Source organism: Podarcis bocagei (assembly GCF_964188305.1).
Source record: "Podarcis bocagei genome assembly, chromosome: 2".
NCBI classification, from domain to species: domain Eukaryota; kingdom Metazoa; phylum Chordata; class Lepidosauria; order Squamata; family Lacertidae; genus Podarcis; species Podarcis bocagei.
Window position 1 is genome coordinate 10,735,512 of NC_138126.1, and position 23,566 is coordinate 10,759,077.

A 23,566-nucleotide genomic window follows, 5' to 3' on the forward strand; every position below is an offset into this window, starting at 1 on the left:
TTGTGGTTTCATAGTTATACTTTGATTTTGTTCTGTGAACCACCCTGAGACCTCCAGGTACAGGGTGGAATATAAATTGAGTAAATAATGATAATAATAATATTTGTGGAGTTTACTGCAGCCCTCAGGAAAATACTATCTGGGATCCAGATTATTTTTTAATTCCAACAACAACCTGTGGTTCCACTCAAGATTCAGAGGGGTGGGGACATTCAACTCTACAATTCTACAACTGTACAAAGGCCTCAGTTTATTTGTAGCATCTTTATTTTGCTCTTTGGCAAATCTCCCACTGTAGCTTACAAATATCATTCCTAAAACAGTCTATGGCCTCAAGCTTATAATTTTAAAATACATGGATGATAATAATAATAATAATAAATTATTTTTATTTATATCCCACCATCACAAGCAGGGCATGAAAGCAATGGGCCTTGCCAGGCACTGGTCACCAGCCACTGGCATTGGAGGGAAGTAACTATGTACTGCATGAATAAATGTTTTGTTTGCTCTCAATCTCCCAACCTTCCAATTTATTGGATGTCTATAAGTGCTGGTGCTATACAAGAGAGGGAGACAAAAAGGATGCATCCTGCCCTTCTTTGGCAGCTCAGTGCAAATAAATGAGAGGTCTACTCCATGGGGGTGAATGGGGACTACCCCACCAATCTCAACTGGCCTTCATGCCACCACCACTCACCTGCCTTCTTACTTACAAGTGGTGATTCTTGTCCATCATTGACTCTGGCTCCAGCTATCGTGGTGCCCCCTCACTCCCACCAAACAGGCAGCTGTCACATTTATTTGTTAATTGAAAACCCTAAATGACATTGGTCATGTATAGCTAAAGGAGCGTCTCCACACGCATCGTCCAGACCAGATACTCAGGTCCAGCTCCAAGGGCCTTCTGGAGGTTCCCTCAAGCATTAATACACTCAAGTGAGATTCCGTTTTTCAATTGCTGCTTTTAATACTAGTGTAGCCTTTTCAGGCTTTGCCTTCGGGTGGGAAGAGCATTGCGCCCGGGACAGGGAAGTGGGAGTCAAGCAGACACGCAAGGGTTGATCCAGAGAAAGAGCTTTATTGCTACCATCCGGGCTTGGTAGAAGGAGTAAGCGTGATAACTCACAAGCTAAGCACAAGTCCACAGCCATTTGCACAAAGCATATATTCGCCTCCAGTTCCCTCCCCCTTCTACCCCTCCTCAGGAGTCTTGCCTCATGAGTTTCCCTGAGCATGAACAGAAAGCTCCTGTCTTGGGACTCTTGGCGACCGTCCGAGGAAAGGGGGATGAGAAGCCAAGGGGGTTGAGGAGCCTTGCGTTTCAGCGTGTCCAAGATGTGTTGCAACTGGATGAGATAAGACTCAGTTCCCAGGCCTGCTTATTCTTGGCATTGATAGAGTCTATTCATTAGCTTCTTGAAGCTCTCTCGTGCTGATAAAAATAACGTTTTGCCTATGCAGCAGCATCTTGTGAGAAAGCAGAGAAGAGCAGAGAAAAGCTGAAGCTGTGGATTCTTAGAAGAGAGAAAGGGGAAATTTGGTTTTGAGGCCTGGGGTGAAGTCTTGAGGCCTGGGAGATTTCAGGCCTAGGTGGGGTCACCTGTCCTCACCTCCTTCAATAGGAGCAGAATTTGAAGTTACACTAAATTATTCTTTAGGCTTTGGTTATGTATTCAGGAAGATAGGAAGGTGAGTCATTTCAAAGTACAAACTGGATATGGTAGAGAAAGATAATTATGTATGAAGAGGGAGGCTGCACTCCATGTAACTCTACAGGTAGGGATATCCCTAAAAGTTGTAAGTCCAGACACTCTCCAGGCATGTGATTCAATGATTCCCTTTCATCATTCAAGATAAATGAAAAATGAAGAGCGAACTTTATCTAAGGAGATAAATTCATTCCCAAGGCAACTGTGTGTTTCACTACTACTGTGGTGGAATACAGTTATAAATGTGTTAAGAATCAGACAACAACTTTAGGTTTTGTGGCCAGGTGTTCCTTTGTGTTCAGATCAGGCCTCAGAACAATAATGTAGCATTTGGGAATGAAGATGCAGCCCAGAAGCCCAGCGCTGGAAGCCAAGATAGAGAAGATCTGCACAGCTACCATGTATTTCCCCTTTGTGCTCAGGTAGGTGGGCACAAAGGAGACCCAAACGCTGCAGAAGACCAGCATGCTGAAGGTGATCAGCTTGGCTTCATTGAAGGCCCCAGGCAGCTTCCTGGCCAGGAAAGCCACCGTGAAGCAGATGGCAGCCAGGAAGCCCATGTAACCGAGGACAGCATAAAACATGGCAACAGACCCTTCATTGCATTGCAGGGTGATCTCTCCGGACTGGGAATGCTTGTCAGAGTCTGGGAATGGGGGAAAGATCCCCAGCCAAATGATGCAAATGACCATTTGGACACCAGAACAGGAAATGACAACGGTGTTGGCCAGACTTTTCCCTAACCATCTCCTCACCCTGTTCCCTGGCTTTGCGGCCAGAAAGGCCAGCACCACCATGATGGTTTTGGACAGCAAAGAGGATACAGCAACTGAGAAGATGGTGCTGAAGGCCGTTTGTCGAAGGAGGCAGGTGACTTTCCTGGGACGGCCAATGAAGAGGAAGGAAGACAAGAAGGATAGCAGGAGGGAGACAAGGAGGATGTAGGAGAGGTCCCTGTTGTTGGCTTTGACTATGGGAGTTTCCTTGTATTTAATGAAGATCCCTACAACAAAGCCTGTGGTTAAGGACAGGAAGAGAGCCAAAGACGTCAGGATAATCCCCAAATATTCTTTATATGATAGGAAGGTGATAATCCTCGGAATGCAGTGATCTCGGTCCTGGTTTGGATATTGTTCTTCTGGACATTTGGTGCAACGCTCTGCATCTGAGGAGGAGAAAAGGAATGGCTTTGGCTTTGCTTACACACATATTCTATTACATGTTGAGAAATGCACTCATATGGGAGATTGCAGAAAATGAGAATCAAATGTAAGAAAGGGAAACTTTTTTCATGCATTTCTTTATGCGATAATTTTCGGGCAGTAACACTACTTTATTTCCATATTTCATTTCACTTTTTTATTTTTTAAAAATAATATTTATTACTTTATAGATTACAAAAAGAGAGAAATAAAAAAGCAAAAGAGAAAAAACAGAAGAAAGAACAGAGAAAAAACAAATAGAAGAAAAACAAGCAAACAAACACCATACAATACAATATATAAACAATACAGAACACAACCTAAACTCAAAACTAAACACATTAAGCTAAACTAAACAAACCCCACACCCCGAAACAAAAACAATTTAAAAAACATACATCCTCTCTTTTCCATACTCTATCTTTCATTCCCTTGTTTCCTCGACCTCCTCACGCCTCCCTTTTTGTGTTCCGCTTCTATTAATTGTTTCAGCAAATCCTTTCCATCTTTCTCCATTTTCTGTGATTATTGTAAATAATGTATTATTTTAACCTTGTTTTCCATTAAAACTAAATTACTTATATGTACTTAACTCCTTATAACATTTCTATTAAGCCCATAAAAAATAAAAAATCATTCCACCATTTTTCTATCACTCATTAGTTTTACCATAAGTCTATATAAATGTTTAAATTTTCCAATCTTCTTCCACCATCTCTTCTCCCAGGTTTCGGATTCTGCCAGTCCTTTCCGTCAATTCCATAAAGTCCATCAACCTGGTGACCTTATGTCCGAGGCTCTTAATTCTTTTCCAAGTCCCTTCTGCAGGTCTTCTTCATTTTCTTTAATGCTAAAGAGCCGATCTTGGGAAAATTCCAACCTGTCAATCCTTTTCTTCCTTCTGGGCAAAGCAGCTGAGTTTCCATAGTTAAAACTACAGTCCATAAAGTATTTACGGGTATATTTCAAAGTTCCTTCAATTCCAAAGGCCCCCAAAACTTCAATCTCCTCCAGGCCCGAGTCCATGTCCCAAAAGTCAGTTAGTCCCTGCATAAAGGGCTCTTTCCAACTTTCCTTCTTTAATCCAAACCGGGATCCATTCCTCAGAGTCTGACTTTTCCTGAATTCAATCATAGAAGGCCTCAATTTATAATCTCCAATTTGCTTCTGTAAATCCACTTGTATTATTTTATGTTGAACAACAGCTGCATTCTCCTTCTCCTTCTCCTCCTCCTCCTCCACCATTTGTCCTGCCAAAATGAGTTCCTGTACCAAGTCCTGAATTATTTCTGTGTTAGTGTTCGCTTTTTGGCTCAAGTTGGTCACTTTCTGTTCCAAATTATCAACTTTAAAAGTCATATCATCCATCTTCTTGTGAAGCTGTCCCAGCGAACAGCTTATCTTACATAAAACAGTCACAATGGCCTCTCCTATCAACATTTTTAAATAGCCCAAGGTCGCTCTCTGGTTCCCAAACTCCTTCTCTGCAGCTGGAAATTCCCCAGTTACAGTCCTGTTACAGTTTCAAAAGCTCCCTCTAGAGGGAAACAGTCTCCACTTGTATCAGTTCTTTTAAGCACAATTTCAAACATTAAAGATAAAATTTCAGTTACTTTTCCTCTTTTTTTTTTAAACGCAGAAAGGGACAATGGAAACAGTATCTTACTCTTGTTTAGCTAACTGTCAAATCCGTTCTGTCAAAAGCACTCTCTTCAATCATCATCTGGCAGCCCGTTCCCAGGTTCAGAGCAGTGGTAATCTGATTTCTTCACTCTCTCCTGCAGACTCACTAGATCCAAAATTTCCCCTTCTTCTCCTGCTTCCCAAGGGGATTTTGTGACTTTAAATCGGTGGAAATTTAATCCTTTGCCAAAAACTTTCAAAGGCTTTACTTGTAACGTCTTTGCTTCAGTCTATTTACAAAAACGGAAGGTGGACTTCCTGTTTGTGACCTCCCGCTTCAGTGCCGAATTAAAGTATTTTAAAATCCAATTTTTCGATTTACTCACGAGTAGTTGTTTGAAATCCAATTGACCACAGGAAAAATTCAACGCTCCCCGGCAACAGCAATGCAGCTTCACTCCGTGAAAAAAGCAGTCGATTCAAAGCACCGCGCCACTCAACCCACGTCGCTCCGGATCCCCAAAACAGGGTTTCCCCGCGAGTAGGGGAGGCGCAAAGGTGCCAGCCGAATCCCACGTCCACAGGTTTCTCCCGCCTGTGGTTTTTAATGGGTCTCCGCCTCGCCGTGGCGGTTCAGACCCCGTTTTTCACGGAGCGGGTTCCTCCCAATCGGAGGAAATCTGCCATTGCCAGAGGCGCCAACCCGGAAGTCTCCATATTTATTTATTTCCATATTTCATTTCACTTTTAATTTGTATACTGCCTTTCTATATTGCTATGCAGAAGGAGGGTTACAAGCTGAAGAAACGACAAAATATACAGCAAAGATAACTTTTTTTATTTTGAAGACATTTTTAATTTCCTTTTGTGAGGGTGGTTCTGGTTCTGTGATCCTAGAAGGCATGGTACAAAATAGCCAAAGCTGTGCCATATGGGCAGGGCAGGCTGAACCCAATTTGCATCCCAGAGATTGTTTCCTGCAACTCATTTATTTCAAATTACTTCCTGGAAGGGGGTTAAAAATGAAGAAATCAAGAAAGGATCTGCATCCAAATATGTCTTTAGAATCTTAATAATAATAGTAATAGTAATAATAATAATAATAATAATAATAATAATAATAATAATAATATGTATATCGTGCCCTCCCCAGCCAAAGCCGGGCTCAGGGTGGCTAACAACAACAACTTCACAGAAAGTGTCTGACTAATATGTTGCCCAATTTATGTTCTCCCAACAAATTCCATCTCCTGTGGCGTCACCTACCTTCCTGTGTAGATATGGTCCCTTCCGCACACAGAACACAAGCGTAGCAGCAAACTGGCTCTCCTTCTTGAACCACCTTGGCATATCCTGGGCGACACCTTTTGGTACACCTGGCGTGAGGCACAGTCTAGCCATAAAGAAAATATGGCAGATTAAAGGGGAAGTGTCAGCAATATTTGTGCCTATGGAACTCACTCAGAGAGTCTGGAAAGAACCCATCAGGGTCTCCAGTCCCACAAGCAAGCACCCTTGATGTCAGGGGTGCCAAGTTGAATAAAATATTGTGGGGACCCAGGAAAGCCGCACAACACATAATCGATGCCCATCAACTCTGGGCAACTTCAACAAAAGATTAGGAATGCATTAAAACATCAATCATTAAGAATTTCCCTAAACAGGGCTACCTTCAGATGTCTTATAAAAGTCAGGTAGTTGTTTATTTCCTTGACATCTGATGCGAGGGCGATCCACAGGGTGAGTGCCACTACCAAGAGGTCAAACAGATTCCTCACTGGCCATGTGTATCATGTGGAATAAAGGGGCTCCTACCTGGTTGAACCACTTGGGCCACACAATAGCTTCTGGGTTAATGGCGAGCTTGAAGTCAGTGGGTGCCTCTTTCTCTATACTCCCAATTTTCACTCTAACACAAGACTCATTGGGAAGCACCACCCAATTCTCAATATCAAACATGACTGGCAGCTCCCCATTCTCACCCAAATACAGTCCACCCATGGAAGTGTTCAACAACCGGGTTTCTCTTAAGAAAGGGTGAAGCTGGAATGACAGGGAAAACATCAGCATTTCAAAGCATTTTGGACATCTTATCCCTTCTCTCTTTGAACTCCAAAGTCATGGCATACCTGGCCTCATTGGAATTTACAGAGGAATAAACACCAGAACTTAAAAAGCATTTCAGATGTCTCATCCCTGCTTCCTTGGAACTCAAAACTCCTGTTGTGCCACAACTTCTCCTACTGGCAAGACTAAACAGACACCCTCCAGGTGGAGGGACGTCTGCTTTTAACTGGTTTTGGCTTCTTATGGTTTTATTATATGGTCTTATTTTTTTTTATTGCAGTAGACCACCTTGATATTGCATTCGTGTCTAAATCAATGAGAATGATTATTGTCAAGTTGGTAGAAAGAACTTTGATTTCTAGAAAGGGAAAGGAAATACCTGCCATGGCTGTAGCCTTTGACATGCCAACTGGTCTCTTCCACCTGCAATCAACATCTGCTTTGATCTGGATGAACAGGCAACATTTAAAGCATGTGCCATGATTTGGACACTGAAGTATGTTCTGTGGCTGTCTTGAGACAGAACAGTCTGCAGCTCCTCTTCAGACGGCACCTCCGGATTCTCCACATCTCTGCATCTTGTCCAACCTCTCACAGCAAGGACGTGCTTTGAGTATGAACAACTAAATGCTTTTTGCCGAGAAAGATAAAAAAGATGGGACTCTTGTTTACAGCATTCATGTTTGCTCCTTATTTTGGTCTTCATTACAAAGGAGAATGAACCATGGATATACTTCAGGTACGTGGGACTGAAAGACAAATTCATGTCAATGTCTTGAAAAGCTGTTGTGAGCCATACTTTTGGCCCAATTTGTTTCTCGAGTTCTTGTTGTAGTTTCATGATGATAACCAATCCCCTATAACTGCTTACATAGTAAAGGAATACATCGGTCTCTATCCATAGGGCAACTGATTCACTTTGTGTGAACATCTTTTCTGGTATTGTTACTGAAAAGGCAACACAAATTCCATTGCTGGCCATCAGAGATGTCAAGGCATTTAAGAACCTTTCTCCATTCTCATTCTCTGGAGCAAAGAGGCCGATCCACGTCCATCCAAAATGCTGGAGCAACTTTACAATCCCTGTGTACTGAACTTCTTCATTGGGGACCGTACGGTGGACAAAAGGGACTTTTCTGTTCTCATCAACAACCCCAGATACAAAGCCATAACTGATCTGGAGTGGGGAAGAAAAAGTATAGTGTTTCATATTCAGAGCAAAGTACAGGATTAGCCTGAAATATTTAATACCTAACAAATATTGTGCTGGCCAGGGCTGATAGTTTTATTTTGAAACTTTGGGCAGTTGCAAAACTAGCAAAGTCTCCGTGTTGAAGAGTCATAGAATTGTAGAGTTGGAAGCGACCCTGAGGTTCATGTTGTCTTCCCCCCTGCAATGCAGCTGTCCCATACGGGGATCAAGCCTGCAACCTTGACGTTGTCAGCACCACACTAACCAACTGAGCTATCTAGCTTAACATAGCTCAGGATTTTCTCCCTCTTTAATGACTCTTTTTGACTCAGCTGACAATAAAGTGAATTTATTTTGCTGCTGAACCTCTTTTGTGTCCCTCCATGCCCCACCCTTCATACCTGTGGGATTTTGTACATGCCTGACGTGGTTGAAATCACTTTGGAGATGATGGAATTGGCTCCTTCAAGAACAGCCAAGATATTATTCCATTTTCCACAGCGATAGTTTGGAATATTGCTTTCCCAACCTGCAAGCAGGTCTAGCATGGCATCAGAAGTGATCCTTGCATTGTAATAGTTCTCATAGAGGCTGTAGCCCAATGTAATATTGCCTAAGAGCCTGGGATCCCGGTTGATCTCTTGGATGGTGAACAAGAAGGACAAGATGTGCCAGTAGAACCTATATGGCAATCTGTATGAAATCAATCAAATAAAAAGTGTCAAATCATTCACCATTTAATGAAAATAAATCATGATCAGGTTCATTTATACACTTGTGTTCTTCAGCAAGCAGCACAGCAGCACAGAAGGTAAAAACAGAGCACGTCTGGGAACATGCAACCCACTAGCTGCTGCGAAATTCAAGTTCCCTTCAGCCCCTGCCAGCATGGGCAGTGATCAGGGGTGATGGGAGCTGCAGTCCCGCAACATCTGGAAGACCACAGAGTCCTCACCCCTAAAATGGAGACTATTTCCCTAGTAAACAGGAGCCATTGGGGTACAGTAGAAAAACGTGACGTCCTTCTGCATATAATTACTTACTCATCCTTAAACCTGGTTAATGGGGGCTGCGAAAAGTTGTATGGAAGTTGTAGACCAAACACATTTGGAGATATTATCCCGCCAATGAGGAAGTCGCCAGTCTGGAAATAATTCTGTGCTTTGATTCCTTCCCGGATTGGATTCAAGGGGCATTTTGCCTTCAGGTTTCTGCAGGATTCAAGCAAAATGAGCAGCATCACCATCTGGGATCTCATTCTGACTGACTGCTACACCTCTCTTGCGAGTGTTCCTCTCTCCCCCATAGCCAGCTACATCAGAAGAAGCCAAAAAACTCTTATTTAACCAATATGGGTGGTGGTCATCTATACCTTCAGAGCCATTAAACCTCACACAGATGTATCCCACCCCCCTTACTCTCAATCATGACTCAGTCTGTCTCTGACACAGGTGATCTTCTGTGAATCAACTTCTCCCTCAGGAACAAGGCAGATTAAATCATGATGATTTTGATAATTATTAGGGGAAGGAAGTTCATCTCTGCAACAACCTGAAGTCTCTGTGTGGCTTGAGGGGCAGGAGCAGAGTGGGAGATAAACATGGTTGCAAGGAATCAAAGTCGGTGCAAAGTTGGTTAGTTTGACATGGGTCACGTGGCTTACCTGGGTCCCCACAATATTTTATTTAAGTTGGCACCCCTGACATCAAGGGTGTTTGCTTGTGGGACTGGAGATCCTGCTCTCCAGGGAGGTCCAGCTGGTACCTTCATTGTACACCTTCAGGTGCCAGGCGAAACGTTCCTTTTAAACCAGTCCTTTGGCTGATTGACATCCAATGCCCTTTGAAATGTCTTCTGGGTGGAGGGATTATTGGTTAGTTAATGCTTTTTTTATTATGTATTTTGTCTTTTTTTATATTGTATTTTTATGTTGTGAACCACCCTGACATCTATGGCCAATGGGCGCTATATAAATTTTATTATTATTTATAATAATAATAATTAATCAAACTGAGGTGTCTGGCTTACCTCATTTCTGACTACCTAATATCAAGTTTCTGTCATGTCCTTCCATGCACTGAGTTTTCTCCAAGTCTTGTACTTTTGATCCTCATCATAACTCATGTGCCGAAAATATTTCTCTTCCACAAACAATCTTGTAGATTTCCATATGACCTTTTATCTATGTCCTTCCTGTAGCTAGTTTAATGCCCCTTTTCTACTAATTTAGCTAAGTTCATTTTGCACTTTAGCATTTCAGTTGACAATGTCTTAAGAGGCTTAGGAAATTCAGCTATGAATAATGTGCAGTGTAACTCAAGATAGAAGAGCCTGGTACAGGAATGATTTCCAGCAACAATGGGCAAATCCACAATTACTATTAGTGAAGAATCGGGAATCAGAAGCTTTAAGAGGTCTACTGTTAATTACTGTCAATCTCCTCCACATCACAAGTGAGCTAAGGGAACTTTGACAATGATGCTTTTGGACCTTTTTCTCACCATACACATGATTAGCTGGAATTGCAGTGAGAGGAAACTGCTTGCCTATGCAGGGGGGGAGGGGTTATTGGGGCATTGTTTTTTGATTACGTATTTTGTGGTGTCGTAGTTATACTTTGATTTTGTTCTGTGAACTACCCTGAGGCCTCCCGGCATAGGTATATAAATTCAATTAATAATTATTGTAGCACCCTGCTTGCGGTTAACGCTTAGCTGGAATGAAATATTCAACGCAGCAATAGAGAAATTAAAATAATAATTTATTTGTCAGACAAATAAATGAGAGACACAGTGGTATATGGTTACCAAAGCTCTGCTCACTCCAGCCCTGATGGCCAGCACTTATATTCCCTCAGCCCAGCCCCCTTGCTCCTCCTTTGGCTGCCTCTGTCCAATCAGCCTGGTTGAAATTCCTATTGGCTGTTTGCTAGAACCAATCATAAAAGATACACCCATTTCCTATTACCTTTTATGGGAGACAAAGAGCTATATTTCCTTCTATCCATAAAGGGCAGACAAGTAGCCATATATCTTACATTTGCCTCGACCAGGCGCCTTAATTACCAGATCATCTTTGCCCAATTGCCCTATTGCCCTATTCACTCCAAAACAGATGGCTAAAACAGATGGCTAATGGTTTTAATTTTTATCTTAAAGAGAGATCTTGGGTTCACCTTCTCACACACCATCAATGAAATAAGAATCTAACATAAGAATCTAACATTTCTTACTTTCTAAATCCTTTGCATAATTACATTTAAGCCAATATATTTCATACATAACATATATAGATTTTTAGAAGAAAAGGCCTTTTCAAAGTAAAAAGGAACTTAGGAAAAACAGTTTCCAAAAGCAACCCCTTAAATTTACACCCCCCTTTCAAGCCAGCTGCTGTTTCTATTAGCTCTTGCCCTTTAACCTTAGGAAGATGTTGCTCGAGTCTGATGGGAGGCACATGGTATTTTCTGTTAAACAATAAATTTCACTATTTACCAACTCTTAATTAGTGTTTTTGCAGCTTGATTGTATTCTGTAATTTGTATGGTCAATATGACCTTTTGCTCCCAGCCTGTAAATTCCTTTTACAACTTTAAGAAACGTGTCTCCTGTTATAAATCGGGGGGGGGGGGCTGTTCAAGGAGATAAACATCTGCCAAAGTACTTAGCCAGCTGCTTTATGCCTGGCATGAGACATACAAACATTTGCAAATATATTTTTTAAGCTCATTTTAAAATGCAGGCCTTGATCTGATGCCTCATTATAATAATAAGTATAATAATAATAATATCCATAGAGTTTACTGCAGCCCTCAGGAAAATACAATGTGGGATCCAGATTATTTTTTAATCCCAACAACAACCTGTGGTTCCACTCAAGATTCAGAGGGGTGGGGACATTCCACTCTACAATTCTACAACTGTACAAAGGCCTCAGTTTATTTATAGCATCTTTATTTTGCTCTTTGGCCAATTTCCCACTGTAGTCTACAAATATCATTCCTAAAACAGCCTACCGTATTTTTCGCCCTATAGGACACACTTTTCCCCCTCCAAAATTGAAGGGGAAATGTGTGTGCGTCCTATGGGGCGAATGCAGGCTTTCGCTGAAGCCTGGAGAGCAAGAGGGGTCGGTCCTTACCAACCCCTCTCGCTCTCCAGGCTTCAGGAAGCTCTGCGCAACCCTTGGGAGACCGGCTCCGAGGGTTGCGCAGAGCTGCCTGCAGTCCCAGGATCAGCGCACTTCTCCCCATAGCCAGCCCCACAAGCTCAGGGGACAGCAGGGAGGCAGAGCGCGCCTTCCCGCTGTTCCCCGACCTGATTCTTCCAGCCCCGCACCTGGGGGGGGGGAATAAATTTTTTTTTCTTTATTTCCCCCCCAAAAAACTAGGTGCGTCCTATAGGCCGGACCGTCCTATAGGGCGCAAAATACGGTATGTCCTCAAGCTTGTAATTTTAAAAGACATGGATAATAATAATAATAATAATAATATAATAATAATAATAATAATAATAATAATAATAATAATAATAATAATAATAAAATATATCCCACCCTCCCCAGCAGAAGCCGGGCTCAGAGCGGCTAACAACAATAAAAGTAGCACAGCATTCTAAAATCAATATATTTTAAAATCCATTCAAATCAAATTAATGGCACCTCCAAGATGTTTTTATTTGAAGACCAAAAGGAGCAAAAGGAAAAGAGATTAGAAACTCCCCTCAGTCTTGGCCTCCACAAATAGTGATCAGGATGATAGGAGCCGGAGTCCAGGAGCGCCTGAAAGGCCACTGTCTCCCTATCCCTAAAAAAGAACTATTTCCCTGCGAAAGGGAACCATTGAAGCGGTGGTGGAGAAGCATGATATCCATGATGTATTTAATTATTTACACTTTAAGCTTGGTTACTGGGGGCTGGGAAAAGTTATATGGAAGTTGCACAGCAAAGCATCTTGGAGATATGATTCCGCTAATAAGGAATTCTCCAGGCCACGAGTAACTCTGCGCATCATTTTCTTTGCTTTCAGCTTCCCACAGACTTGTCATGTGACAAAGACACATGAGAGCAAAAGCAGTAAAGCAGGTTGGGAAGTGCTGGGACTGCACAGTCATTTGGGCCTCCTAAAGATATTGAGGCCTAACTGCTAACTGTTGGGTCACTCTGACATGTGACAAAGTAGTCAGTTTCTCTTTTGTGCTCTCTGTAAGAAATCAGAGTCTGCTTTGGTTGTGAGCAGAGTCAGTATGTAATCTCAGTCAAACTGTTTGGAACCATGTTGTTTATGAAGAAGTTTATTTTAATTTAGTAAATCTTTTATTCTTTAAAACTCTGCATTATTAATTTATGCTGCGCGTCAAGACTTGATGGTGCATTAGAAGCAGAGGCAGCAGCAGAAGCCGCAGCAGGGAGGTCATTCTGGCTTGGCCTCCTACACCTCTATTTTGACCTCTCCTTTCTCCCCCACAGCCAGGTAAACAGAAGAAGTCAACACCCTCCAGCACAGTGTGATACGTATAACCTCAGGCTTCATTGGCTTCTGATGTTTGGGCAATTGCCATAGCTCTCTCTTGAGCTTAGGGAAGAATAAACCAGTATCATTTTTATAATTAAAAGGGGAAGAAAATTATTGGGATCTCTACATGGTTCAAGGGGCAGGGACATAGTTGGGGAAAAATATGTTTACACCAAATCACAGATGTGGCTTCAAACTGCAACATGAGTCACTTGAATTCTGGGCATGGGTTTGGCTTGAACTTTGCTAAGAACAGCCCTGCTGGGTTAGTCCAAACTCCCATCTAGTGCTGCAACACAGTGGCCAATCAGGCATTGCTGAGAAGCTCACAAGCAGGGCATGAAAGCAATGGAACTTGCCAGGCACTGGTCACCAGCAACTGGCATTGCAGGGAAGTAACTATGTACTGCGTGAATAAATGTTTTGTTTGCTCTCAATCTCCCAACCTCCAGATTCATTGGATGTCTATGAGTGCTGGTGCTTATATAAGAGAGGGAGACAAAAAGGATGCATCCTGTCCTTCTCCAGCAGCTCAGGGCAAATAAATGAGAGGTCTACTCCATGGGGGTAAATGGGGACTACCCCACCAATATTAACCAGCCTTCATGCCACCACCACTCACCTGTCTTCTTACTTACAAGTGGTGGTTCTTCTCCAACATTCTCTCTGGCTCCAGCTATCGTGGTGCCTCTCTCACTCCCACCAACATTGAAAATCCTAAATGACATTGGTCCTGTATAGCTAAAGGAGTGTCTCCACACCCATCGTCCAGACCAGATACTGAGGTCCAGCTCCAAGGGCCTTCTGGAGGTTCCCTCAAGCATTAATACACTCCATTGAGATTCTGTTTTTCAGTTGCTGTTTTTAATACTAGTGTAGCCTTTTCAGGCTTTGCCTTCGGGTGGGAAGAGCATTGCGCCCGGGACAGGGAAGTGGGAGTCAAGCAGACACTCAAGGGTTGATCCAGAGAAAGAGCTACCGGGCTGGTAGAAGGAGCAAGCGTGATAACTCACAAGCTTAGCACAAGTTCACAGCCATTTGCACAAAGCATATATTCCCCTCCAGTTCCCTCCCCCTTCTACCCCTCCTCAGGAGTCTTGCCTCATGAGTTTCCCTGAGCATGAACAGAAAGCTCCTGTCTTGGGACTCTTGGGACTCTTGGCGACCTTCCCAGGAAAGGGGGATGAGAAGCCAAGGGGGCTGAGGAGCCTTGAGTTCAGGTTGTGCAAGATGTGGTGCAACTGGATGAGATAAGACTCAGTTCCCAGGCCTGCTTATTCTTGGCATTGATGGAGTCTATTCATTAGCTTCTTGAAGCTCTATTGTACTGATAAAAATAACGTTTTGCCTATGCAGCAGCATCTTGTGAGAAAGCAGAGAAGAGCAGAGAAAAGCTGAAGCTGTGGATTTTTAGAAGAGAGAAAGGGGAAATTTGGTTTTGAGGCCTGCGGTGAAGTCTTCGGGCCTAGGTAGGGTCATCTGTCCTCACCTCCTTCATTAGAAGAAGAATTTCAAGTTACACTAAGTTATTCTTTAGGCTTCGGTTATGAATTCAGGAAGAAAGGAAGGTGGGTCATGTCAAAGTACAAACTGGATATGGTAGAGAAAGATAATTATGTATGAAGAGGGAGGCTGCACTCCAGGAGACTCTACAGGTAGGGTTATCCCTAAAAGTTGTAAGTCCAGACACTCTCCAGGCATGTGATTCAATGATTCCCTTTCATCATTCAAGATGAATGAAAAATGAGGAGCAAACTTTATCTAAGGAGATAAATTCATTCCCAAGGCAACTCTGTGTGTTTCATTACTACTGTGGTGGAAAACGGTTATAAATATGTTAAGAATCAGGCAACAACTTTACTTTTTGTGGCCAGGTGTTCCTTTGTGTTCAGATTAGGCCTCAGCACAATAATGTAGCATTTGGGAATGAAGATGCAGCCCAGAAGCCCAGCACTGGAAGCCAAGATAGAGAAGATCTGCACAGCTACCATGTATTTCCCCTTTGTGCTCAGGTAGGTGGGCACAAAGGAGACCCAAACGCTGCAGAAGACCAGCATGCTGAAGGTGATCAGCTTGGCTTCAATGAAGGCCCCAGGCAGCTTCCTGGCCAGGAAAGCCACCGTGAAGCAGATGACAGCCAGGAAGCCCATGTAACCCAGGGCAGCATAAAACATGGCAACAGACCCTTCATTGCATAGTAGAATGATCTCTCCAGCCTGCGAATGCTTGTCCGAGTCTGGGAATGGGGGAGAGATGCCCAGCCAAATGATGCAAATGACCATTTGGACACTGGAGCAGGAAAGGACAATGGAGTTGGCCAGACTTTTCCCTAACCATCTCCTCACCCTGTTCCCTGGCTTTGTGGCCAGGAAGGCCAGCACCACCATGATGGTTTTGGACAGCAAAGAAGATACAGCAACTGAGAAGATGGTGCTGAAGGCCGTTTGTCGAAGGAGGCAGGTGACTTTCCTGGGATGGCCAATGAAGAGGAAGGAGGACAAGAAGGACAGCAGGAGGGAGACAAGGAGGATGTAGGGGAGGTCCCTGTTGTTGGCTTTGACTATGGGAGTTTCCTTGTATTTAATGAAGATCCCTACAACAAAGCCTGTGGTTAAGGAAAGGAAGAGAGCCAAAGACGTCAGGAGAATCCCCAAATATTCTTTATATGATAGGAAGGTGATAATCCTCGGAATGCAGTGATCTCGGTCCTTGTTTGGATATTGTTCTTCTGGACATTTGGTGCAACGCTCTGCATCTGAGGAGGAGAAAAGGAATGGCTTTGGCTTTGCTTACAGACATATTCTATTACATGTCGAGAAATGCACTCACATGGGCGATATCAGAAAATGAGAATGTATTGTAAGAAAGGGAAGCTTTTTGGTGCATTTCCTTATGCGATAGTTTTCGGGCAGTAACACTACTTCATTTCCATATTTCATTTTACTTTTAATTTGTATAATGCCTTTGTACATTGCTATGCAGAAGGAGGGTTACAAGCTGAAGAAAGAACAAAATAGACAGCAAAGATCACAGACGTAATACACACACAAAAAGTCATAATAAAAACTATAAAATAAACAACACATCAAATTAAGCAAAATTCAATACTATTCAATAATAATACTAAGGAATAGTAAACAGTAAAATCTAATATCTGCAAATAATAAACAGCTAACACTTATCATGTACAATAAAGAATTACTAATCTATAATAATAAAAAACAGCAAGTCACAATGAATAAAATACCACAAAACATGCAAACCATGTAAAAGGATCAAGGTGAGAAACAAGGACACACAACTTATGATTTATTTATTTTTAATATCTTGAACTCCTCTCTTCCAAGCTGCTACAGCTGTTCTCAAACTCCTTGTCTGGGATATCCAATAACTTCCTGCTGAAATCCCATAAATTTTTATTGTTCTATAAAGCAATGGAATGGAATGTTCACCTAATTTTTTTGATTACTGTGCATCATGCTTTCTCTCTTTTAAATAAATATTTGCTATTTTCACTATTTCTCGTTTATTTTGATGACATTTTTAATTTCCTTTTGTGAGGGTGGTTCTGGTTCTCTGATCCTAGACGGCATGGTACAAAATAGCCAAAGCTGTGCCTTATGGGCAGGGCAGGCTGAACCCAATTTGCATCCCAGAGATCACTTCCTGCAAGTCATTTCTTTCAAATAAATTCCTGGAAGGGGATTAAAAATGAAGAAATCAATAAAGGATCTGCATCCAAATACGTCTTTAGAATCTTCACAGAAAGTGTCTGAGTATTATGTTGCCCTATTCATATTCTCCCAACAAATTCCATCTCCTGTGGTGTCACCCACCTTCCTGTGTAGATATGGTCCCTTCTGCACACGGAACACAAGCGTAGCAGCAAACTGGCTTTCCTTCTTGAACCACCTTGGCATATCCTGGGCAACACCTTTTGGTACACCTGGCGTGAGGAACAGTCTAGCCATGAAGAAAAGATGGCACATTAAAGCGGAAGTGTCAGCAATATTTGTGCCTATGGAAGTCACTCAGAGAGTCTGGAAAGAACCCAGTAGGGTCTCCAGTCCCACAAGTAAGCACCCTTGATGTCAGGGGTGCCAACTTGAAAAAAATATTTGTGGGCACCCAGGTAAGCCACACAACACATAATCGATGCCCATCAACTTTATGGGTCCCCAGCCCCCTCAAATATTTTATTGCGGGGGCCAAAGCCCCCACAGCTCCTAGGAGTTGGCTCCCATGCTTGATGTAGAATGGAAGCCTCCCTGCTGTGTTTGCTTTTTAAATAATAACAATAACAACAACAATTTATTTATACCCCACCCATCTGGCTGGGTTTCCCCAGCCACTCTGGGCAGCTTCCAACAACAGATTAGAAATACATTAAAACATCAGTCATTAAGAACTTCCCTATACAGGGCTGCCTTCAGATGTCTTATAAAAGTCAGGTAGTTGTTTATTTACTTGACATCTGATTTGAGGGCGTTCCATGGGGCAGGCACCACTACTGAGAAGGCCCTCTGCCTGGTGCCCTATAACGTCACTTCTTGCAGGGAGGGAACGGCCAGAAGGCCCTTGGAGCTAGACCTCAGTGTCTGGGCTGAACGATGGGGGTGGAGACGCTCCTTCAGATATATTGGGCTGAGGCAGTTTAGGGCTTTAAAAGTGAGCACCAACACTTTGAATTGTGCTCGGAAATATACTGAAAAGAGTATTAATACATAGGTCCTTCAACAACTGGACTGAGGCACAGTCTAATAATAATTAAAAAGAAGGTACATACAGGGGAAGTATTTGTGTCCCAGGAGTATTTGTGTCAATGGAGTTGATTCATAGAGTTTGGAAACAACCCAATAAGTTCTCTAGGCACAGGGCAAAAGATGCAGAAACAAAAGAAAAGAAAAGAAAAATCCCATCCCAAACATCAGCAATAAAACACTCTGATGAAGAGCAGTATTTAAACATAGAGTATGATCACATCTTATGCAGGGGTTACATTCCGGGCAAGGAGAAGTATATTCAAAAATGTATATGCAGTGGTACCTTGGTTCCTGAATGGCTTGGCGACCAAACAAATCAGCTCCTGAACGCTGCAAACCCGGAAGCAAGTGTTCCGGTTTGTGAACATTCTTCGGAAGTCAAACGTCTGACGCGGCTTTCAGTTGAGTGCACGAAGCTCCCGCAGCCAATCAGAAACCGTTCCTTGGTTTTTGAACAGTTTGGGGAGTTGAGTGGACTTCCGGAATGGAGTAAGTTCCAGAACCAAAATTCCACTGCACTCGAATGAGCCCCTTGGAACGGCTCCTGCACAACCACCCTGACCTTCCGGAACTGGCATGCCAAGCAGCCTTACTCCCAAGCTCTCTCTTTTGCTTACTGGGCTCCAGGATGCTCTTGTGTGGGCTCTGCGATGTTCTCATGAGATCTCACAGGGCCAGGCTGGATTAGTCATTAAGCAAAATAAGTACGTGCTTAGGGCATCCAGGGAAGGCGGGGACCACAGGAATTTTTCTGTTGCTGGATTTACCATGGACCGTATTGTGCAGCTCAATCAAGTTCCACAAAAAGGCTCCCACAATTAATGAAAAAATTACGTACATGCATACATACATACATACATACATACATACCATACATACATGTGTGTGTGTGTGTGTGTGTGTGTGTGTGTGTATCTGCACATGAAGAGCATTATACACATTTAATAATTTACTTAATTAATTATAATGAAAGCATCAGCCAAACTTCCAAAAGATTATACTTGAATTCCTCTTGGAAATATTCAACAGATAACCAGATCTTCATGTGTATCATGTGGAATAAAGGGGCTCTTACCTGGTTGAACCACTTGGGCCACACAATAGCTTCTGGGTTAATGGTGAGCTTGAAGTCAGTGGATGCCTCTCTCTCTATACTCCCAATTTTCACTCTAACACAAGACTCATTGGGAAGCACCACCCAATTCTCAATATCAAACATGATTGGCAGCTTCCCATTCTCATCCAAATACAGTCCGCCCATGGAAGTGTTCAACAACCGGGTTTCTCTTAAGAAAGAGTGAAGCTGGAATGACAAGGAAAACACCAGCATTTCAAAGCATTTCAAAGTATTTTGGACATCTCATCCCTGCTCCCTTTCAGCTCCAAAGTCCTGGCATACCTGGCCTCGTTAGAATTTACGGAGGACTAAACACCCGAACTTAGAAAGCATTTTAGATGCCTCATCCCTGCTTCCTTGGAACTCAAAACTCCTGTTGTGCCACAACTTCTCCTACTGGCAAGTCCCTCCAGGTGGAGGGACGTCTGCTTTTAACTTGTTTTGGCTACTTATGGTTTTATTATATGGTCTTATGTTTTTTATTGCAGTAGACCACCTTGATATTTTATGAAATACACATTTTATATATATATATTTTCCAGCTGGACTTCGATTTCTACAAAATGAAAGGAAATACCTGCCATGGCTGTAGCCTTTGACATGCCAACTGGTCTCCACCCGCCATCAACATCTGCTTTGATGTGGATGAACAGGCAACATTTAAAGCATGGGCCATGATTTGGAGACTGAAGTATGTTCTGTGGCTGTCTTGAGACAGAACAGTCTGCAGCTCCTCTTCAGACGGCACCTCCGGATTCTCCACATCTCTGCATCTTGTCCAACCTCTCACAGCGAGGACGTGCTTTGAGTATGAACAACTAAATGCTTTTTGCCAAAACAGATTAAAAAGATGGGACTCTGATTTACAGCAGTCACGTTTGCTCCTTATTTTGGTCTTCATTACAAAGGAGAATGAACCATGGATATACTTCAAGGACTTGGGACCATAAAGCAAATACATGTCAATGTCTTGAAAAGCTGTTGTGAGCCATACTTTTGACCCAAGTTCTTGTTTCCAAAGTACTTCTTCTAGTGTCATGAGGGTACGCAGTGCTAAATGACTGTTTAAATAGTAAAGGCATACATTGGTCTGTCTCCGTAGGGCAATTAATTCACTTAGTGTGAACCTCCCAGGTTCATTCCTGTCTGGTATTGTTACTGAAAAGGCTACACAAATTCCATTCCTGGCCATCAGAGATGTCAAGGCACTCAAGAACCTTTCTCCATTCTCATTCTCTGGAGTAAAGAGGCCGATCCACGTCCATCCAAAATGCTGGAGGAACTTTACAATCCCTGTGTACTGAACTTCTTCATTGGGGACCGTACGGTAGACAAAAGGGACTTTGGTGTTCTCATCAACAACCCCAGATACAAAGCCATAACTAATCTGGAGTGGGGAGGAAAAATACAATGTTTCATTTTCAAAGAACAGATTTAGCCTGAAATACTTAATACCTAACAAATGTTGTGCTGACTGGGGCTGATAGTTTTATTTTGAAACTTTGGGAGGCTGCAACCCTAGCAAAGTCTCCGTGTTAATAATAAGAATAATAATAGTAATAATAATTTATTATTTAAACCCCGCTCATCTGGCGAGGATTGCCCAGCCACTCTGGGCGGCTTCCAACAGAACACTAAAATACCATAACCTACTAAACATTAAAAGCTTCCCTAAACAGGGAAGAAACATGAAATCATAGAGTTGGAAGTGACCCTGAGGTTCATGTTGTCCTCTCCCCTGCAATGCAGCTGTCCCATATGGGGATCAAGCCTGCAACCTTGACGTTGGCAGCACCACACTCTAACCAACTGAGCTATCTAGCTAAACATAGTTCAGGATTTTCTCCCTCTTTGATGCCTTTCATTTGACTCTGCTGACGATACAGTGAATTTATTTTGCTGCTGAACCTCTTTTGTGTTCCTCCATGTCCCACCCTTCATACCTGTGGGATTTTGTACATGCCTGACGTGGTTGAAATCACTTTGGAGATGATGGAATTGGCTCCTTCAAAAACAGCCAGGATTTTATTCCATTTTCCACAGCGATAGTTTGGAATATTGCTTTCCCCACCTGCAAGCAGGTCTAGCATGGCATCAGAAGTGATCCTTGCATTGTAATAGTTCTCATAGAGGCTGTAGCCCAGGGTGATGTTGGTTAAGAGCCTGGGATTCTGGTTGATCTCTTGGATGGTGAACAAGAAGGACGAGATATGCCAGTAGAACCTATCCGACATACTGTAAGAAATCAATCAATTAAAACCATTCACCACTTAATGAAAATAAATTGTATTTGATTCCCAATTAATGGTCTGCATTAGGGCTGCCATACGGACATAGAAGGAAGACGGCAGTTGGAAACAGTGTCCAGGTGGTAATCACTGGAATTTCCTCTTAAATAACTCAAAATAACTTTTGTCTGGATTATCACTTCTTGCAATGGGGGGACTCTAGTCTGTATGTTTGTTTGAAGGGTGAGAAGAGACATACGCTTCTCACAAGATGAAAATCCATTTGCCACTTAAGAATTAAAATATAAGAATTTCTCAAGAGGAGAAGCACACATCTTCAAAGAAGGAAAATGAAGAAAACATTCTTTGTTCCATATGTGTGAGAAATATGGGGACAAGGCTGCTAAGGCTCGTATTGGTTGCTTCAAAGGAGTTGCATAAAGAGCCAACTGCAATGGAGAGCTAAGTCTGTTTAGAAGCTCTATTTGATTGGTATGGCTTATTTTCAATAGGCATGATTCGGATTGGGCTCTTATTTAATAAAGGTCAGTTTCAAACAGTCTTTCTGTGAAACAAACCATCAGAAGGATGTATTTCCTTCCGTCTCTCCGGTACAAGTGAATTCAGGTGTCTGGCGCAGCAGAGAGGGGGAAATCTTAGGAATGTGGGTTGCTGCTGGGGAGGGGGGAGTGAAGCAGAGAAAAAATCCCTGGAGCCAAATTAATTCCCAGAAGCACTGAACTTGGCTAAGCTTGCAATTGTGTGTCTTATTCTGCATCATAGGGGGGCTTCTTGTGTAGTTCCAGGTTGAGATAATGTCCACTTAAACTAGCATTTCATCCAGAAGGATAGTTGCCTTGTCATTCATATTTCTCCCTGTGGGAACTGTTCAATCTCATTGCAATGGAGTCGCAGACACTAATTCTGCTGATATCTTCTGGGAGGTTATTTCAGACAGGCGAACGGATGGAATCAAATGCCCTCCCAAATATCAGCATAAAAGACCTCTGTTTTGTCTGTTTAAATATGTTTTCTTTTGGTTTTCAACAGTAACACTATAAATTTAACATGAACAGCAAACACAACACTCAGAATATATATTATTGGAAGTAACCTTAAGCTACATACATAATAGGCTCACTGCTTAATTAGTACTCTCCATAGAGATACATGTGTTATAGGGGGTTGCAATAATTGTGCTGGCTTCTTAATGTGATCTGTAAAGAACAGCCACATGCTTTAAAATTTGGCTTTATTTTCCAGTCCATTAAAAACTCTGCTGCATTGGGTCAAGTGTTCAGAAAGTGCTATTTCCCATACACCTGCATACCAGAAACACAAAGTAGGATTTTCTCCAGTGTCCCACTCATCTCATGAATGCAGGTGTGATCATTCAGTGAATCATTTTGAACCCTGATCAGGTTCATTTATACACTTGTGTTCTTCAACAAGCAACAGAGCAGCACAGAAGGTAAAAATAGAGCACGTCTGGGAACATGCAACCCACTAGCTGCTGCGAAACTCAGGTTCCCTTCAGCCCCTGCCAGCATGGCCAGTGATCGGGGTGATGGGAGCTGCAGTCCTTCAACAGAGTCCTCACCCCTAAAATGGAGACTATTTCCCTAGTAAACAGGAGCCGTTGGGGTGCAGTAGAAAAACGTGACGTCCTTCTGCATATAATTACTTACTCATTCTTAAACCTGGTTAATGGGGGCTGCGAAAAGATGTATGGAAGTTGAATAGAAAATATATTTGGAGTTATTATCCCACCAATGAGGAAGTCGCCAGTCTGGAAATAATTATGTGCTTTGATTCCTTCCCAGATCGGATTCAGGGGGCATTTTGCCTTCAGGTTTCCACAGGATTCAAGCAAAATGAGCAGCATCAGCATCTGGGATCTCATTCTGACTGACTGCTACACCTCTCTTGTGAGTGTTCCTCTCTCCCCCATAGCCAGCTACATCAGAAGAAGGCAAAAAACTCTTATTTAACCAATATGGGTGGTGGTCGGCTATACCTTCAGAGCCATTAAACCTCACACAGATGTATCCCACCCCCCTTACTCTCAATCATGACTCAGTCTGTCTCTGACACAGGTGATCTTCTGTGCATCAACTTTTCCCTCAGGAACAAGGCAGATTAAATCACGA

General features: G+C 42.6%; 2 protein-coding genes across 2 annotated transcripts; both read right to left on the reverse strand.

Annotated features, from left to right (window-relative positions):
• Window positions 1-1,950: 1,950 nt before the first annotated feature.
• Window positions 1,951-12,862, reverse strand: LOC308580398 (vomeronasal type-2 receptor 26-like). The gene is made up of 7 exons (XM_081181945.1): window positions 12,687-12,862; window positions 8,840-9,007; window positions 8,198-8,489; window positions 6,984-7,781; window positions 6,353-6,580; window positions 5,804-5,930; window positions 1,951-2,877 (listed from the first exon to the last, which is right to left on the reverse strand). Exons 1-7 carry the CDS (start codon window positions 12,854-12,856, stop codon window positions 1,967-1,969), a joined length of 2,694 nt encoding a protein of 897 aa, XP_081038071.1. The 5' UTR covers window positions 12,857-12,862; the 3' UTR covers window positions 1,951-1,966.
• A 1,983-nt stretch (window positions 12,863-14,845) lies between these two features.
• Window positions 14,846-23,566, reverse strand: LOC308580412 (vomeronasal type-2 receptor 26-like). Its single transcript, XM_081181989.1, has 6 exons — window positions 23,105-23,566; window positions 21,132-21,423; window positions 19,766-20,575; window positions 19,147-19,374; window positions 17,145-17,271; window positions 14,846-16,063 (listed from the first exon to the last, which is right to left on the reverse strand). Exons 1-6 carry the CDS (start codon window positions 23,317-23,319, stop codon window positions 15,153-15,155), a joined length of 2,583 nt encoding a protein of 860 aa, XP_081038115.1. The 5' UTR covers window positions 23,320-23,566; the 3' UTR covers window positions 14,846-15,152.

Excerpts from the sequence above, each read along its gene's own strand:
- LOC308580398 (XM_081181945.1), bottom strand. The coding sequence starts at position 12,856 with ATGTGTCTTTGTCACATGACAAGTCTGTGGGAAGCTGAAAGCAAAGAA. Across the intron at positions 8,490-8,839 it reads TTAACCAGGTTTAAGGATGA|ATTGCCATATAGGTTCTACT; the intron begins GTAAGTAATTAT and ends GATTTCATACAG. Across the intron at positions 7,782-8,197 it reads GCATGTACAAAATCCCACAG|ATCAGTTATGGCTTTGTATC; the intron begins GTATGAAGGGTG and ends TCCCCACTCCAG.
- LOC308580412 (XM_081181989.1), bottom strand. The coding sequence starts at position 23,319 with ATGAGATCCCAGATGCTGATGCTGCTCATTTTGCTTGAATCCTGTGGA. Across the intron at positions 20,576-21,131 it reads GCATGTACAAAATCCCACAG|ATTAGTTATGGCTTTGTATC; the intron begins GTATGAAGGGTG and ends TCCCCACTCCAG. Across the intron at positions 17,272-19,146 it reads GGCCCAAGTGGTTCAACCAG|ACTGTTCCTCACGCCAGGTG; the intron begins GTAAGAGCCCCT and ends CTTCATGGCTAG.